The 19,426-nt window shown below is 34.1% G+C and overlaps 1 protein-coding gene and 1 long non-coding RNA gene across 5 annotated transcripts; both read left to right on the top strand.

The window, feature by feature from the left end:
- The first annotated feature begins 1,363 nt into the window (after window positions 1–1,363).
- LOC128920195 (uncharacterized) lies at window positions 1,364–2,233 on the top strand. The gene is made up of 3 exons (XR_008470314.1): window positions 1,364–1,725; window positions 1,787–1,876; window positions 1,941–2,233. It is a non-coding gene; the product is annotated as an uncharacterized LOC128920195 (long non-coding RNA).
- A 4,148-nt stretch (window positions 2,234–6,381) lies between these two features.
- Fastkd1_1 (FAST kinase domain-containing protein 1, mitochondrial) lies at window positions 6,382–19,156 on the top strand. Of its 4 annotated transcripts, XM_011195754.3 has the most exons (9): window positions 6,382–6,829; window positions 6,887–8,202; window positions 8,266–8,414; window positions 8,472–8,751; window positions 12,765–12,915; window positions 12,976–13,099; window positions 18,210–18,319; window positions 18,689–18,771; window positions 18,837–19,156. In XM_011195754.3, the coding sequence occupies exons 1-9, from the start codon at window positions 6,482–6,484 to the stop codon at window positions 19,036–19,038; spliced, it is 2,763 nt and encodes a 920-aa protein (XP_011194056.1). In that variant the 5' UTR covers window positions 6,382–6,481; the 3' UTR covers window positions 19,039–19,156. The 4 variants fall into 4 exon arrangements, 3 of the variants coding, with proteins under 3 accessions (XP_011194056.1, XP_054083070.1, XP_011194057.1); XR_008470340.1 differs by lacking the exon at window positions 18,210–18,319 and having other exon boundaries at window positions 18,837–18,895; XM_054227095.1 differs by lacking the exons at window positions 6,382–6,829; window positions 6,887–8,202; window positions 8,266–8,414; window positions 8,472–8,751 and adding an exon at window positions 11,002–12,308.
- Window positions 19,157–19,426: the final 270 nt, after the last annotated feature.

The following is a 19,426-nucleotide window of genomic DNA, read 5'->3' as shown; positions in this document are numbered from 1 at the left end:
TGTAGTGTTGCCATATATTTTTTATAAATATTAGGTATTTAAGCCCTGCCAAATAGTATTATTAAAAAATTCTTTACACAGACCAAACTCTTGCAGATATTCTGATTGTAGATCTGCAGAAATTTATAGAGCTAACATACGTGTGCATAATGTGCAGTAATTTTTGACAAGCAGATCTTCGGTTTTGCCTAACAAATTCTATCAGCTATTTTTACATATTTAAGAGTATTTCTTTAATTGATGGTTATCAGGAAGACGAAGAGTGCCATTGACAAGTTTATTTCACAAAGAACGATTAAATCACAAAGATTAAAGAAACAGAAAACTAGCATAAATTAGCCAGGAAATATTTGAGTGCTGTTCTGTGACACTGCTTCATATTGCATAATTTTAATATTGAGTTAAAAATCGCTTTTCCAACATAAGCTTCCCTAACTATCACTAGCTAGCAATAGCAAAAGAAAACCTTTGTTAATTTTCAATGATCAGCTGTGTGGAATTCAGAATGCTGCCAAATATTGGTCTAAAATAAAATATATTAATATGGTCCGTATTGACATGCCATGCAGATCTACATTAAGGTGCAGAACAACAACTGTCAAATTAGTACAAAATATGTATCCTGCTGTTCTTAATTATTACTTTAATATTGATATATTTATAACATCTTTTGTTAGTTTAATTTATTTTTCAGGCTATGGATATAAAACAGGGTTTAAATTGGATATATGTTTTTAGCTGTCATTGATTGGCTAAGCGTTGTAGAGAAGCCAATAGAACACACAATCCAGTATTTCAAATGAACAGACAGTACTGTGGTGCAATCCTACGCTAAAATGTCCTCTTAATAGTAGCCATACACGATAACACATCCCAGCAAGTCATGGGTACTGAAACTCCAACACATTCAAAGAAATTTTAATAACACCACTACATACACACATACACAACAAAGGGTAAAATGTGCATAAACATTTAACTCAACTCTTCTCTCATACAGCACCCTGAATGATAGAAAGAAACAACCAAAGTTCTCGTGTTTGAACAAGTTGTGTTTGGAGCTATATCATGGCTGCTTGTGAAGTATTATTTTGCGTGTTTTATTTAATTCAGTGATCTGCAGCCTAATTAAAGTTTAAATTTTTAAAGCACGCATTTTTAAATAAGTAAAACGTAAAATAAAAGTTTTCTAAAGCCAAAATATGGAATTGAAGAGGGTGATACAGAAATACTTCATTGCACTGTAAATTCGAAGCACGCAATAGAAGCTACGCCAACAATGGTCAACATCAAGGACGAAACCATTGAATACGTAAATAATTGTTGAATATAATAATATTATCTTGCCTTAAATTCTAATTAATTTTCCACACAGATATTTCAACCTCATATGGCGCGTTAAAGGTACGCAAACTTATTGGTGTCACTTATTGTAGCAGCGTAGAACTTTCGAAGCGATGGAATATGTGCTGCAAACAAATCCAAAACTATGGACGCAAACGCTGCTACATGGAACACAAATCATTCACACACCAGATATTACGTTTAATGTCACTTTTTTGCGTGCAATTAAACCTTTTGGTCAACACAAGCACGAGAATTGGAACGACATGGCGTGTGTCAACTGGGTTTTGCCAATGAGCTAGAGGGCAAAGCAGTTTCAATATCTTTGAGCTTACCGGCACTTGGCCGTGCCATTAGCAGCTAAAACACAGAAATTAAAGGGTAAATTTAAGTGAATGTTTGTGTTCATAGAAATTTAAAAACTTTTTGTATGTTCAATTAGGAGGACATAAATTCACCGAAATTAGTTCAATGGAAATACTACTAAGACTTGAACGGTGCCGTGTTAGATTTAGAATTCCTGAAACATAAGGTAATTATTACCAACTTTTATTACAAACTTTATAAAAATTCAAATTTTACTTTATATTTTATAGAAACCCTCCTCCCAGATGAATCTAGTACTAGTGAAATTAATGAAAGAACAGATCTTATAAAAACTCCGAAAGAAACATAAAGAGTCCTCACATAATGTGCGCAGCTTTCACTTCCAGACCGCACGGGGTATTTGACATTTTCCACTCTTCCTCCAGCCTTTGTCCGATAGCAAAAATTGTTCAAATATTCATTTTCACCTACTTTATACATATGTATATAGTGTAGTACGATAATATATGTATAAAGTAAATATAATAATAAACAACTAAATGGCATGATATTTTCAATAGATATGTAATATAATTAATGATTTTGTTATTAAATTCTCATTTGGGATTTTGGTAGAACTAACCGAAAACAGAGGGTATAGTTTCTGGGCTTTTGTGGGTCGCAGTACTGAAAGTGCACGTGGAGTTTTCGTTCGCAGTATTGGGTCTTTCATCCGTGATTGTACCAATACCATTCCCCAAATTGTGCAAGAGGTATATATACATTGCTAAATGACGAATGTAATGTGCAAGAAAGGGATGAACGATCACACGTACACAATAGTTTCGGGTACTTTTGTCAATTCGCCCTTAAGAATGGCATAGAAACTTTCATTGAAACTGCGGGTACCGCTCCCTGGCATTTCACCGGAGAATTCGCCGGTACCTGTCTTGCAGGGATGTGTGTTCGATCTGTATGAAATGGTTTCGCCATACACGAGAACAAGCGGCTAATGTTGTAATACTTCTTGTAATTATGCTATAAATTAGTTATTTTAGCAATTTTATATATTTGTCTATATTTAGACAATACATTATTTGAATAAAATCATTTTTTTTTGTTTTAAAATTTACCCTATTTCGTCGTTTTTTCTTCTCCAAATCACCAATTGTGTGCACACAGCCCAAAAAACAACAAACATGTATGCACACCGATCGTAAAAAATCAGACATTTTCGCGAACATGGATTGGTATGCGTAAATCTGCTTCCAACGCATACCGATCGAACGCACATGTGTATCGTGTATGGTCACTTTAAGCATGCGCAATAATAGCTGCCATCGATTGCCTATCCGTTATAGAGAAGACAATAGAACGCATTATCCAGTAATTCAAACAAACAGGCCACTTGTGGAGCAACCCTGCGCTACAATACCTCTTAATCATGCGCAATAGTGCTCAACCATTTTCTTAGGTGGAGAAATACTTAAATCTGCACAAAAATGTTTTTCTATCCCTTTGTTTCGAGCTTTACGTGTTATTTAATAAATTAAAATGTTTTTCAAAATAAAAACAACAAACATTGTCATTTTTGTCTAAAATTTGTATTTTGAGTGGTTTTTAGCATTGCCTACATAAGTAAAACAAAACTTGGTAGCACTCATTAAGCGACGATAGAATTTTTAATGAGGTGTTTGTGCAAAATTGCAAAAAATCAGTTTGATATTTTACTCAAGTCTGAATTATTGAAAAAATACCACAGAAAAGGATAAAACATTCTGGACAGAGACTTTAGTTTGTTATGAAAATAAAACTTTTCGAACTAATTATATGTAGAATATAAAAAAGGTTCAAGAAAGTACAAAATCTAATTTAAAAAAATTAATTTTAAAAGTAGCTATCAAAATATACAAAGCGGATTCGCAATCCGAGCACATATTAACGCTAGGAACGCCTACTTCAAAATGATTATTGCACCGTTTTGATGTGTAGTAATTCGCACAATATTGACTTGCACATGTTTCGTTTTGCGCAATGATTTAGTGTGGTGTAGCGACCCTATTAGGTTGAGAAATACTTAAATCTGCGAAAATATAAATTACGCATTAGTTTCTAGCTGCGTCCATGTTTTACGTTTTCTTTAATTATTTAAAATTTATTTATACTTAAAAACAATGAAAATATTTATTTGTATTGCCTTTTTTTAACACTAAACGTTTTTTAGCCATTTTTACCATTGTGAATAGTCTAAATGTGGAAAACAAAATTTTGGTTGGACTAACGCAAGCGGCGTTAGGGTTTTTAACGAGATACAGTGGAACTTCTCTAACTCGAATCACCTTAATCCACAAAAAAACGTCGAGTTAGAGAGACATCGAGTTATAGAATTTTCAATAAAACATATAAATTTTCAAAAAGCTGTAAAATATGGATTTATACACAGTTTTATTTATTTACTTCGCATAAAGTTTTATGTACATACGTGAAAACATGCATTCTGTAATTTTGTTTGTTACAAAGTGCTATTGTTTGGCTCTTGAATGATTAATGCAATCCATAAGTCTAATATCATATTTTATGTTCACCTATATACGATATAGAAAGACTCTTTTAAAATTCTGCCTCGATGTAAAATTTAAAATTTTGAAAATCGAAAAGTTCGATTTATGGAAGGAAAATTGTATGAAAGTTGCTTTTTATTGCCACTTCAAGAGTTCGAGTTATGGAGAGCGTCGAGTTATAGAAGTTCGAGTTTCCACTGCATATTCATACGCTCTTGTACGAATGCAACTGGATAAATTTGTTGTTGTTCTCACATGTAAAATTTTTGACAAGTGTGGAGCGACCAAATATCGGGAGCAAAGAAATTACTAGTCGAATACAATTACAATTAGATTGCATTAGTATACACCAACATTGCAATAATAACAACGTAATGGATGGTTATGGTGATAACAATAAACAGAATTCGAAAGAACAAAACGGAGATAAAGTATTACATACTTATTATTAAAGTATGGGTCCTACCAGCAGTTCTTCAACACATACAACGGCAATCGCTCATCATTCGTAGAATACAAATTCGAACTAGAATTCGCCGTATGGTGGAAGAACCACACGTAGTCCATTGTGTCAAAAAGTAACAAAAATCGTGTACCAGAAGTACATACAAAATATACAACAACAACATCAAATTCAGAATAAAAGTCAAAATCGGCCAAAACCAACCGGCAAATATCAAGGTTTGTTCTACAAATATAGATATTTTAATTATTTCTATACCAATTATACATATTTTTCCAGCATCGGATGATGTACAACAAATTACCTCGGACTTTGGAGTAGTAGTTTCACTACTTATTTTCGACGTGCTAAACAGTGTCTCCTATGATGCCCTTGGATCAACACAATGGATAGTTAACATAGTAACAGGCTCAAAAAAACAATAGGAAGGCGCAGAATCATGCTTGTGATTCGAGTCTGCAAGAATTATTAAGCTGAACTTACAATTTATTATTTTCAATATTATGATTCATAATTTATAAATATTAGCATCTATATACATACAAATGAATGTAAAAATATTTGTAAAAAATTGTAAATTATAAAAGTTTAATAATTAATACTAAATTTATATGTAAAATATGTAAATATTGTTAATGTATAAAAGATAGCCGCAAAAACGTTTGTAAAAATGAAAGTTTACTATAGAATGAAACCATGGAGACCATTGAACCGAATTTAACTAACGAAACGGTGACCCAACAAATATACATTTAGTTCCTGTGACAAGGGAAAAATAACCACAGACATATTCATTTCCAAAACAATAGAAAAATTGGAGCAAAATAACATATGCAGGATTCGCACCAAAATCAATATGAGAGAGCAAGCAAGATAATCACACCGACATGCCGTAAAAGAGAAGAAATGGTAATTTTTTTCCTGCTGCTAGAACAAGAGAGACCAATAAAATAATACAAACTCATTATACTGGTTACCAGTACATCATAAGATAAGTAACTCTACTCGTCTTGCAGGATTGGCGTGTATAGTACTGTTAGGCGCCTGCTACACGTTCAGTATTTATCGTGATATTTCCTGTATCGCGATATTTATTGAACGTTTAGCATGCAATATTGATGGATCACGATCCATATCACAAAATATTTAAATATTTTGAAATCCATATCGCGGATCGTGGATAGCGATATAAATATTGAATGTGTAGCATATTTTGTGATTTACAAGTCCGAATTGGTGAAATACAACAGTGCCAAAATTTTAAAATTAACTTTATTCTAATAAATGAACATGAATTATACTGTTTACAATTGAATCTTTGCCAGAGCTATGCAACTCATCTGCCAAAGGTTTTTTGATAACTTCCAAATATTGGATACATATAATGAATTGCTGTGGGAGCAAAAACAATAGCCAAACTTAGGTTTTATTCCGAAATTTTATGAAAAAAAAATGTACGAAAAAATAAACAAATAAATTTTTTTAATATTTTTTCTAATGAAAACACTAACAAAATCGTATACATATTGAACGTCTAGCAGTCGCGAAGTAATCCATCAATATTCAATTTAGATCGCGATCCAAATATCACGATACATATTGAAGGTGTAGCAGGCCCCTTAGATTTGTCCAATTTCTTACGTCGTTGCCAAACCATTTTAAAAATTAAAATTTATTTTTGCTTAAATAATAAATCGGTAATGTGGCAATACTTTCAGCTGTTTTGGAGCATGTTATTAATTTAAAAGACTTTATCGCCAAATATTTTTAAGTTATTTTATAAATACTTTGGAAAATAATTTTAAAAATGTTTTTAAATATTATTACAAAGCAAAAGTTTACACTCGTTATTCGCGTTTACCAAAAGTGTATACCTAATGTACACAGTGTTAGATTTAATATATTTTCTTACCAAAAAATTGGGTACTGTAAACATTTGAATGGGCGGTTTATTCATAAAAATATTTCGTCAGATAAAAATGTGTCCAAACCAACAATAAAAGTTACTAACCCAACTGATGTGGTTAAAAATACTGGTGAACCATTCATTGATAATGATACAGAAGCAACACATGTCAAATTCAAAACATTGTTATATGATGAAAACGAGGATGAAATTATTGCCGAGCTTAATGCTTGTAAGGATGCAACCCAAGTTTGTATTGATGAAAGAAATTAATTACAACACACTAATATATCTAAATCTTTACAGTTGATGGAGTTCATAAAAGAATACCGTGAAAGATTTAATAGCAACCATTTCGTTCAGTCGGTTTTGGTTTTTAAAGATATTTTTCAAGACTATAAGAATAACTTAGTTTCAAAAGAGTTATTAGAAATATTATTAAATGGTTTGGAGCCTCATCTAAAGTCAATAAATATTACAGAACAAAGTTGTTGTTACCTCTGCCTGCGTAAATTTGAAGTTCCTAACACTAATTTGGTTATGCAGCAGCTGCTCTTGGTTGCACTAAATAACATTCTTATTACGTCACCAGATAAACCAATTGCATTACCAGCTTTATCTCGACTAGCAGTTGGTATTAACATTGGCAATGATTTCCACGTACCTACGGTTTGTAGCTCATTTATTCCACATATAATGTCCCATATGGAAAAATGTGATAATGAGGAAGACTTACGACTTCTTTCAATATGCATTATAAATCTCCAGCCATTGATTACCGCTGATATTATGGAAAAATTTAAGACAAAAGTAGAAGTTTTAATTAGAAATAATGTAATTAACGCAGAAACACCAAGAACGGCAATAAAATTACTGAATTTATTAAATATTTCAAAGTGGTCACAAAAAAATGTTCAACTTATACGACAGCTTTTATTGTTACTACAACCAAGTTATACAAGTCTTAGTATAACGGATCTTAAAACAATAAGCAGAATTTTTGGTTACCACTTGGAGCCATCAGCTTTAATTAATCCACTTAGCAAATTGATGAAAGATTCGATTAAAAAGCACCAAACGGTTGATGTACTCGCCGCCTACTTACCGTTTATAGAGCCGCGTTGGAGGGAGTCAACAATTGAAATTTGTAAAAATTTGCTTTCTGCTCAAGAAAAAATACCAACTCCATATCCTGCTGCCGATTATTTTCAAATAATTCGTGCTTTGAAAATAGCAGATTCAAAAATATGTGATGCATATTGGGCTAATATTTTAAAATCTTTGGATATGAATGATGAAGAGAATACACATCTTCGGTTCCTAAGGCATTGTCATCGATATATGCATTTTAATAATAATTTGGGAGGAACGTATCGATTCATTCCGCTCGAAAGGCGTCTCTCCCAAATGGCTATGGAATTGATAGAAAGTGATGTATCTGGACGATTACCCTCTAAGTTTGCGCGTTTAGCATCTTTTGTGTTAGCATATGGTCATACACCTTTTGGATGGAAAAAGTTTCCTAACGTTATACTTTCCAAGATTATATCGATGTCAAGTCAATTCAGCACTATAGATTGTTTTTTTCTCAGTCGTGGCATTCATATTGCTTTGGAATTGCGGTAAGTTGTTCTCTAGATAGCGACTAAATTATATAAGAGTAACGAAACAATCGTATATACTAGATTTCGTAACACTACCTCACCCTTATTGGGGATGCAACTATCTACTATAGATAGCGTACTAACCGATTGCATTGGCCGCCATTTGGAGAACAAGGACTTGGCAATATTTGATTTAAACACTATAGTAAGGACACTAGGATATAGAAAATGTTAGTTTTTAGATAATATTTCTCTTGAGATACACATATATTAATTATTCTATTTAGCTTTGAAACATAAAACAATTTATCAAGAAGCCTTAGACCGCTACAATCAACTTGATTATAGTGAAATTAATTCACGTATAATTCGGGAAATGACATACAATTTCAATATATCAAACTGTATAGTACCTACTGCTATGGAAGCAATGTTTACATACATTGAAGATAATCATAGACACGTAATTGGCGAAACTGTGGAAAAAGTTTTAAGTTGTGCATATAATTTGGGTTATATTCCACAATCTGAAGCTGTATTTAATAGCGCTGCATTTATTTTGAAACGGTACGTACTACTTTGTTTCTATATATGTAAATTAAAATTTAGTAAAGAAATTTTTTATTCTTAATTATGCTTTGCCACAAAATCGACATTTTTTCTACAAATTGGACCAAATAAAATTTTTCCGGGAGATTGACTCCTAAAAAGTATATTCACCGTTTTTCGAAGTTAGCCTCCGAATTGTGAAATTTAACTTCCTGGACGCGTAATTATTAATTTTTAAGTTACCAAAAAAGTTAAATTAGGCGCATAATAAATTTTTACTTGTGATTTCAATGATGTATAGCATATTTCAATTAAGCTTATATAACAGCAGATATAAGGTGTCAAAGTTGGATCTTTGACCAATTAAAAATTTATTATTTAAAGAAATACTGGTTTGAATATTTAAATATTTTTTATTTTTATATACAGAGGTAGTAAAAACAATTTGTACACCTTTTTTTACAATTTTTTTCCCTCGATTAGTACCAAATCTCCAAAACATCATATTACCTCCAACTCTGTTTAGGAAATGAACTGCATATTTTTTCTTCTCATCCGGCAAATACATAAAACGTTTACTAAACTATCCCTGGAACTAACATACAGTATTATCTGTCCACAACAAATTATACCAAAACTGTATAACATTTACGATACACTCTACCGCAAATGAGAGACGACCAACAACAACAAAAAAACTGTTTATGTCAAATTAAAAAAAGTTCTGTGAGTAAATACTTTTGACTACTTCTTTAAGTGATTATTTTAGAGTTAAAAATATAAATATGCATACCAGAAGAAAGGTCGCTTAACCAGATTCAAACTTTCTGCGGTCGGTTCCCTTACGTACCCCACCATACACCATGAAAATAGTTGAAATCGGATAATAACCACGCCCATCTCCCATACAAAGGATAGGTTGAAAATTACTGAAAGTGCGTTAACTCACTAACGAAAAACGTCAAAAACACTAAATTTTACAGAAAAAATAGCTGTACACAGATTTTTTTACGAAATGGAAAATGGGCGTGTCATCGGCCACTTATGGGTCAAAAACCATATCTCAGGAACTACTCGACAGATTTCAATGAAATTCGGTACATAATATTTTCTTGACACAACCACGACAACTTCCCATATAACTCAGTTTTGAATCCCATCTTATTCCTTCACTTTATAATATATACATAAGGAACCAATGAAGATAGCGAAATAAAACTTTACACAAATGATGTATATGATATGTGGCATCACTTGTGAAAATATTGTCGAAATCGGACTATAACTTTTCAATGCCCTGGATATCGAATATGAAGAACTCAGTGCCTTATGGTAATTTTTCACCGAAAATATTGGTAAATCTCTCAGATATCTTAATTTAATTCAGAGGAAATCTTTTTCTTCTAATAGTGTGTCTCTGTACCAGAAATGGTTAAAATCGGGTCAGAACTTCCCCTAGCTCTCATATACCAAATTATATGATTTTCAAAAATACGATGAGCTTAAAGCTTATAAATCGGTTAATATGTGAAATATCTTAGCCAAATTAAATGATGATGTAATGTATGTTAGTGATGAAAATTAGTGAAATCGGTTCTTAAATTGGCAATAGCGTTTAGAAATCAAATTTCATACAAATTTCATTTTATAACTCGAACTTCTAAACTCTAAGTTCTCCACAACTCGCAATCTTAAATTGGCATTAAAAGTAAAATTTCATACAAATTTCCTTCCATAATTCGAACCAGTCAACCAGGGCATAATACAATTCAAATTCTACTATCAATTTTAAAGGAGTCCCTATGGAGGCGATCAAAAAATATGATATTACACTTATAGATTTCATAAATCGTGTAACAAAGGCATGAGGTACAGTCGTCAAGGGTCAAACAATAGCAAACTGCAACAAACAAAATTACAGAATACATGTTTTAATGTAAATACTAAAACTGTGGGTAAATCTATATTTTACAGTTTTTTGAAAAATTTATGTTTTAAAGAAAATTTTTATAACTTGAAGTTTTTTTGTGGATTATGGTGATTCGAGTTAGAGAAGTTCCACTGTACTAACTATGATGATTTTCGATTTTCTATTGGACTTTAAGCCGAATATATGGGTCAAATTGTGTATTAAACAAAAGTATAGCAATAAATTGCGAGAGTATAAAATGTTCGGTTGCACCCGAACTTAGCCTTTCCTTACTTGTTTTATGTTTTCGCACATCCAACTTTGAGTCTGCTCTATAAACTTGATCGGAAAATGTTATACACAATAGAAATAATTAAAGAAAATTTAGTTATGGATATAAAATTTTTTAAAGATTTAGTACAGATATAGTATATATGCAAATATTATATATCTTAACACGAATACCAAAATATGCCAATTCGGTATCCATATTTCTGTTTATCCTTCCCACGATGGCTTTGTTCGACAGTCAGGTTATCGGAACGATGATCTTAATGGCTTTTATATAAATAAATAAAACTAAACGAGTTAGATATAGGGCTATATATATCAAAATAATCAGAGCGACGAGACGAGTAAAAATCCGAATGTCAGTCTGTCCGTCCGTCCGTGCAACGGATAACTTCAGTAAAAATTGAGATATCTTGACGAAACTTGGTACACATATTCCTTGGGACCGTGAGAGGGTTGCTTTCGAAGAAGAGCAAAATCGGACCACTGCCACGCCCACAAAATTCCGAAAACCGAAAACACATAAAGTGCCATAACTAAGCCATAAATAAAGTTATAAAAGTAAAATTTGGTACAAAGGATCGTCCAGGTAAGGGCAATATTTGAATGTAATTTATAACTTCACTAGCAGACCGCTCCGGCTTCGCACAGGTTTAAACAAACATTTCAAAAGTTATAAGTTTTTACACACTTATACACATTTTCCCATACATATGTATGTACTTGCCGTTTCTTGTGCGGGTTCATTTTAAAAAAGTAAAATGAGGATAATTCCAACATGAAATTGTAGTATTTTGTAATGAGCTAAAACTTGATTACGATCTCTAGTCTTAAATATCCGTACTCTTTCTCTTTGATTATGGAGGGGTTGGGAACGCTGAGAGTTCCGACTCCCTAGTTCGAGCTTGTATATGTAATATTTTGTTCTTCAAGCCACTGCATACGCACCGTACTCGACTCTCAACACGTACTTGGGAGGTTTTGAAATTTTGTTCAGCAAGCAGCTGCGAATGCTTGTTACTCGACTCACTGGCAAGCGATTGCAATGCGAAGAGAATGACTTGCAAGACGGTTTTCTATTTCAGATTAAGATTCTCCATCACTGAGTCCTGGGAACTATTTCAAGAAAGTTGAGATACTAGCAATAAATATATCCTATGTTACTTGGGGTGAATGGAACTTTCCAATGGTGAAAGAATTTTTGAAATCGGCACAGTAGTTTTCGAGTTTATTCAATACAAATATACATACAAATCATTCCTCTTTATAATAGTAATATAGATATCTATCTTGATTAGTTTGAAATGAGAAACGTAAATGGAAAAACGTCAGAAACTCTAAATTTTTATTAATCGTCCAATTTCAACCAAATTTGGTACATAACACTTTTTTTCATATTGATATTACGAATGGAAAATAGCGGTAAGTCAAAGAATTGAATTGTAGATGTACCATAAAGGCAATATAGGCCTGGAAACATAATGGTGTGAGGATGTTTTACCTGGCAAGACATTTCTGCTATTGGATAACACAATGACCGGTGCTGAGTTGGTGTTATATACAAGATAACTACTGAAACACAGATCGAGGATTGGTTCAAAATGCAAAAGTGCCAAAATCGGTTGAGAACTTGTGGAGTGACCTTAGAAGGAATTTTCAGTCTTGTTATATAATAATAAGGTTATATATGTATATGTAAATATTTGAAAGATGTTAAAAATACATCCAAATTAAATAAATTTATTTGCAACTACCAAAAAAAATGTTTACAACATTTTATATACATATATACATAGTTAATGTAACAATTGCGAATGTTAATTATTTGTAGAGACTTCGGAAACATGAGTGGATTGTCGATTGTTCAAGCATGTCTGGCACTGTGCTACTATAAATCGATTCCAGAAGATCTTATTGACAAAGTGTTTTGTGTAAAATTTATTCAACGAATAGAAGAGGAGATTCACATGTGTTACTCCAAGGTATTGTTTTCATAAATTTTTAATTTACTACGTCTTTTAAAATTTTGTAAAATGTTTCAGGCGACTTATCCCGAACGGGTACTTAACTTAATAATGCAGTTGAATCGCACAGTGTGTCTGGATTATCCGGAGGCGAATGTACCATGGTTTCAACAAAACTACATAGAAGCTCAACTCAGTAAAAGTAAGATATTTTTTTTTACTATTCAAATATGACCAATATTTACATTTATTAATTTTCGCTTTTTTTGACAAGAAATAATTTTGTTTTGTTTTCAATCCACGTATTAACTGCTAACAAAGTTGATAAGAGAGTATTATAGGATTGTTCACATAACGGTTGTTTGTAAGTCATAAAACTAAACGATTTAGATATAGGGTTATATATATCAAAATGATCAGGATGACGAGACGAGTTAAAATCCGGATGTCTGTCTGTCCGTCTGTCTGCAACGGATAACTTCAGTAAAAATTGAGATATCTTGACGAAACTTGGTACACATATTCCTTGGCACCTTAAGGAGGTTTGTATTGCATATGAGCGAAATCAGATCATTGACACGCCCACAAAATGGCGAAAACCTATAAAGTGTCATAAGTAAGCCATAAATAAAGTTATGAAAGTAGTATTTGGTACAGAGGATCACACAACGGAGGGGCATATTTGGATGTAATTTTTTTTAAATGGGTGTGGCCCAGCCGCCAAATAGTTTTTTATACTCTCGCAACAAAGTTGCTAAAGAGAGTATTATAGTTTTGTTCACATAACGGTTGTTTGTAAAACCCAAAACTAAACGAGTTAGATATAGGGTTATATATACCAAAGTAATCAGGGTGAAGAGAGGAGTTCAAATCCGGATGCCTGTCTGTCCGTCCGTCCGTCTGTGCAAGCTGTAACTTGAGTAAAAATTAAGATATCTTGATGAAACTTGGAACACTTGTTTCTTGGCACCATAGGAAGGTTGCTTCCGGACCACTGCCACGCCCACAAAATGGCGAAAACCGAAAACACATAAAATGCCATAACTAAGCCATAAATAAAGCTATGGAAATAAAATTTGGTTCAAAGGATCGTTCTAGGAAGGGGCATATTTGGATGTAGTTTTTTTTTTGGGAAAGTGGGCATGTCCCCGCCCCCTAATAAGTTTTTTGTGCATATCTCGTAAACTACTAAAGCTATATCAACGAAATTCTCAGGAGTCGTTTCAGGCATATCCTTATATAGTCCAAAAATATCGGACATCGGATTATAACCACGCCCACCTCCCATACAAAGGTTATGTTGAAAACGATTAAAAATTCTTTAATTCAGTAAGGGAAAACATTAGAAACGTTAAAATTCATTATAAAGAAAGTACAGAAGGGCTCCACCCAAATTGGTATAAACAATTTTAAGTAGGTGTGGCTCCGCCCACGCCTACTTCCTATAAATATACCAGAACTTTGAAGTCGACCTGAATATTTTACTTTACAATATGTAAAGTAAGCACTAGTGAAGATATCGGAACAGAACTTTGCATAAATACTGCATTTATAGTGTGTCAGCCCCTTTCTAAAAATTGTCGAAATCGGACCATAGGTTTTACAAGGCCCCAAATATCGAACATGAGGACTTCGGTGCTTCTAACCTAATATTATGGTTTCAAACTTTCAATGGACTTTATACAATATATTTGACGAATATGTGGGTCAAATTGTCTATTATATAATATTAAATAATAGAAGGTACAATTTTTTATGGCAATGAAGGTACAATACTGGCGTACGCCGATGATATCGATATCATTGTAAACAACACCCGCGCCGTTAGTTCTGTTTTTTCCCGAATTGGTCTGGTGGTGAACGAGGACAAGACGAAATATCTCCTGTCATCAAACAAACAGTCAGCGCATTCGCGTCTTGTCTCCCACGTCACTGTTGACAGTCATAACTTTGAAGTTGTAGATAATTTCGTATACCTGTGCACCAGCATCACCACCGATAATATTGTCAGCCTTGAAATCCAATGCAGAATCACTCTTGCCAACAGGTGCTACTATGGACTGAGTAGGCAATTGAAAAGTAAAGTCCTCTCCCGACGAACAAAAACCAAACTCTACAAGTCCCTCATCATTCCTGTCCTACTTTATGGTGCGGGGATGGTGTCAACATCCGATGAAACGGCACTAGGAGTTTTCGAGTGAAAGGTTTTGCGGAAGATTTATGGTCCCTTAAACATTGGCAACGACGAATACCGCAGAAGATGGAATGATGAGCTGTATGTGTTGTTCGACGATATAGACATAGTCCAGCGAATAAAAAGACTGCGGCTACGCTGGCTGGGTCATGTTGTGGGTCAGTACCCGCTGGTGGAAGCCGAGGAAGAGGGACACCTCCACTCCGATGGAAGGACCAGGTGGAGAAGGACCTGTCTTCACCCGGTATTACCAATTGGCGCCAAACTGCCAAAAGGAGACATGCGTGGCGCGCTCTTGTGTACTCGAGAAGTCAAGAAGAAGAAATAAATAAATTGCGAGAGTATAAAATGTTCGGTCACAACCGAACTTAGCCCTTCCTTACTTGATTGTATATATCTTGCAAACCAATAAGGCTGATGAAATTCTGTTTATAATATTTTCTTGACACCCTGATGACACGGAAGAAAAATGGGCGAAATCGGTTCACAACCACGCCTACTTCCCATATAACTAAATTTTGAATTCCATCTGATTTGTTCATTTTATAATATATTCATTAGGAACCAATGAATATAGCGGTATATGAGCTGTGGCAGCACTTGTGAAAAAATTGTCGAAATCGGGGTATAACTTTTGAATGCCCCGGATATCTGTCTGTATAAATACGAACTAGTCCTTCAGTTTTTAAGATATCGTTTTGAAATTTTGCAGATGTTATTTTCTCTTCAAGAAGCTGCTCATTTGTCGGAACTGCCGATATCGGACCACTATATCATATAACTGCCATACAAACTGAACGATCGGAATCAAGGGCTTGTATGAAAAACTTCCACATTTTACTATATATCTTCACGAAATTTGGTGTGAGTTATTGCTCATAGAAATAATTTAATATCCGAAAAAATTGTTCAGATCGATTCAGTATAGCATATAGCTGCCATACAAACTGAACGATCGGAATCAGGGGTTTGTATGGAAAACTTCCGCATTTTACTACATATCCTCACGAAATTTGGTGTGAGTTATTGTTCATAGAAATAATTTAATCTCCGAAAAAAATGTTCAGATCGGTTCACTATAGCATATAGCTGCCATACAAACCGAACGATCGGAATCAATGGCTTGTATGGAAAATTTGACGTGGTATCTTCACGAAATTTGACATGGATTACTGCTTAAGGTAATAATATAATCTCCGAAGAAATTTTTCAGATCGGTTAACTATAGCTGCCATCGATTGGTCACTTCTCTGCTCGCTATCTTTGAGCGCTGCTCGCCTGTCAAAATTTTTACACGTGAAAGTAACAACAAAGATACCTAGTTGAATTCGCGCTGGAGAGTATGCGAATACCTCGCTTGCTGAGTGCTACCAAGTTTTGTTTTACACATTTTAGAACCATTTTACTATTGTGAACAGCTAAAAGGACAAATTACTGTCAAAATAATAAAAATTGTTATACACAAATTTGAAATTGAAAATGGCAGGCAAAGATAAATCATAAATATTTTTGTATTGAATTTATTGAATAAAAAACTTTAATTTTTTTTTTTTAAATTTGTTACAGAAAACGTAAGACATGGACGGTGGTAGAAGAGTTCAGTGCGACCAAGTATAGACAATTCGTTTTAAGTGCTGCCAGTTCGTATGAAAATTTGAAAAGTTTGTTCGATTGGCTTGTCTATAGCAGTTAGCCAATCGATGACAGCTTATATAACCTTAATGTTTCTAGCAAACAACCCGGCTAAAAAGAATTAGTAAAATGTTTTCTTTTTTTTTACTTACTTTTTCTTACGTCTTTAGAATTTCATTAAACACATAGTTACTAAAAGAAATGCACCTGTGAAGGGTATACATATTAGCATCGGTACAGCCGAAATAAATTGAAATATATAATGGATTGCCTCTAACCTACATATGTGTATGTATGTGATTGGCGTTCAACCGTTTAGCCGGTTATAGCCGAATCAATGAGAGCTTGCCACTCCTACCTTTCCTTCGCAGTTCGGCGCCAGTTGGAGATTCCAAGTGTAACCAGGTCGCTCTCCACCTGGTCCCTCCAACGGAGTGGAGGCCTTCCCCTTCCTCGGCTTCCTCTGGCGGGTACTGCATCGAACACTTTCAGAGCTGTTTTCGTCCATTCGGACAACATGACCTAGCCAGCGTAGCCGCTGTCTTTTTATTCGCTGAACTATGTACAGCTCATCGTTCCATCGTCTGCGGTATTCGCCGTTGCCAATGTTCTGAGGTCCATAAATCTTACGCAAAATTTTCCTCCCGAAAACTCCTAGTGTCGTCTCATCTGATGTTGACATCGTCCAAGCTTCTGCACTATAAAGCAGGACGGGAATGATAAGCGACTTGTAGAGTTTGATTTTGGTTCGTCGAGAGAGGACTTTACTTTTCAATTGCCTACTCAGTCCAAAGTAGCACCTGTTGGCAAGAGTGATTCTGCGCTGGATTTCGAGGCTGACATTGTTGGTGTTGTTGATGCTGGTGCCCAGGTATACGAAATTATCTGCAACTTCAAAGTTATGACTGTCAACAGTGACGTGGGAGCCAAGACGCGAGTGCGCCGACTGTTTGCTTGATGACAGGAGATAATTCGTCTTGTCCTCATTCACCTCCAGACCCATTCGCTTCGCCTCCTTATCCATGCGGGAAAAAGCAGAACAAACGGCGCGGTTGTTGCTTCCGATGATATCAATATCATCGGCGTACGCCAGCAGCTGTACACTCTTGTAGAAGATTGTACCTTCTCTATTTAGCTCTGCAGCTCGTATTATTTTTTCCAACATGAAGTTAAAGAAGTCGCACGATAGTGAGTCACCTTGTCTGAAACCTCGTTTGGTATCGAATGGCTCGGAGAGGTCCTTCCCAATCATGACGGAGCTTTTGGTGTTGCTCAACCTCACCTTACAGAGCCGTATTAGTTTTGCGGGGATACCAAATTCAGACATCGCGGCATAAAGGCAGCTCCTTTCGTGCTGTCGAAAGCAGCTTTGAAATCGACAAATCACGGGTCTTCTCCAAGATTTACATATGTACATATACGTATTTTACATTCTATTTCATTTTATTTATAAAATATCTAATAATTTAATTATTTTATTTGTTAGAGCCTAAATCTCGTAGCAAATTTGGCGATGATGTTAAAAATCTTCTGGGTGCGGTTTTTAGTGACGATAGTTTCTTCAGTTGTAATCACATTACACCTTATGGATATCAAGTTAGTAGACTTTAACTACACCATACATGCACACACATATGTACATATTTGATAAAGCATGTTTCCAGTCAGCTGTAAATTGTCCCTTAAAATAATAAATTGACAATAGATATTTTGTATGGAACATCCTAGAAGAGTGCGAAGTTATTACCGAACAAATTAAATCAAAAATAAAATTTCAACTCTCCTTGGAATTAGAAGCGAAAAAGAATGAATATAGAAAGTTTTGACACTAATATTGATTATTATTAAGCATTAAGCAAGGCGCAATCAAAAATGTACATACTATAATACTGTTTCTTTATTAGTTCCGCCCAAACAATGTTCTTTGTCAATTCTGATATATTTTTGTATCTTTTTGAATTGCAGATTGATTTTGTAATTCATTTCAACAAAAACCGTGAGCCTATACCTGCTCCAGCAGAAACTACAATATTAGATCGCATAACAAAGTAAGTAATATAACTTCATTATTTAGGCAATGAATCGTAAAAACTTAAAACTATAAACATTTTAGAGTTGCAATATTGCTGTTGCGGCTAGATTCTTTTTGTGAAAATGATCTGACGGCATTGCGAGGACCTGAACACCTTAAAACAAAACATTTAGAAATGATGGGTTACAAAGTGGTCCATATTAATGAGCATGATTGGAACACAAGATACATGAATTCTTCTGAAACCAAAACAAATTACCTAAAATATCTCCTACAGATATAAACAAGTCTAATAAATTGTGTACATATGTATATACCTATGTAATTAAATCGTTAATTAATTTTTTTGTTATGTACATGTGATTAGTAAAAAAATAAATTGTTATTTAAGTTCAATAGGATATTACAAGCATATTTTTATACTCTCGAAACAAAGTTGCTAACGAGAGTATTACGGTTGTTTGTAACACCCAAAACTAAGCGAGTTAGATATAGGGTTATATATACCTAAGTGATCAGGGTGAAGAGTGGAGTTCAAATCCGGATCTCTGTCTGTCCGTCCGTCTGTTTGTGCAAGCTGTAACTTGCGTAAACATTAAGATATCTTGATGAAACTTGGAACACTTGTTTCTTGGCACCATAGCACAGTGGTTCCGCCATAGGCCAAAAAT

This window comes from Zeugodacus cucurbitae, chromosome 3, assembly GCF_028554725.1.
Source record: "Zeugodacus cucurbitae isolate PBARC_wt_2022May chromosome 3, idZeuCucr1.2, whole genome shotgun sequence".
Taxonomy (NCBI): domain Eukaryota; kingdom Metazoa; phylum Arthropoda; class Insecta; order Diptera; family Tephritidae; genus Zeugodacus; species Zeugodacus cucurbitae.
This window is presented reverse-complemented; position numbering and strand designations above follow the sequence as displayed.

Bases quoted from the DNA above. Each gene is read 5' to 3' on its own strand.
- Fastkd1_1 (XM_011195754.3), top strand. From the start codon at position 6,482: ATGTTTTTAAATATTATTACAAAGCAAAAGTTTACACTCGTTATTCGC. The intron at 8,203-8,265 runs GTAAGTTGTTCT...CGTATATACTAG, and splicing joins CATATTGCTTTGGAATTGCG to ATTTCGTAACACTACCTCAC. The intron at 18,320-18,688 runs GTTAGTAGACTT...TTTGAATTGCAG, and splicing joins TTACACCTTATGGATATCAA to ATTGATTTTGTAATTCATTT.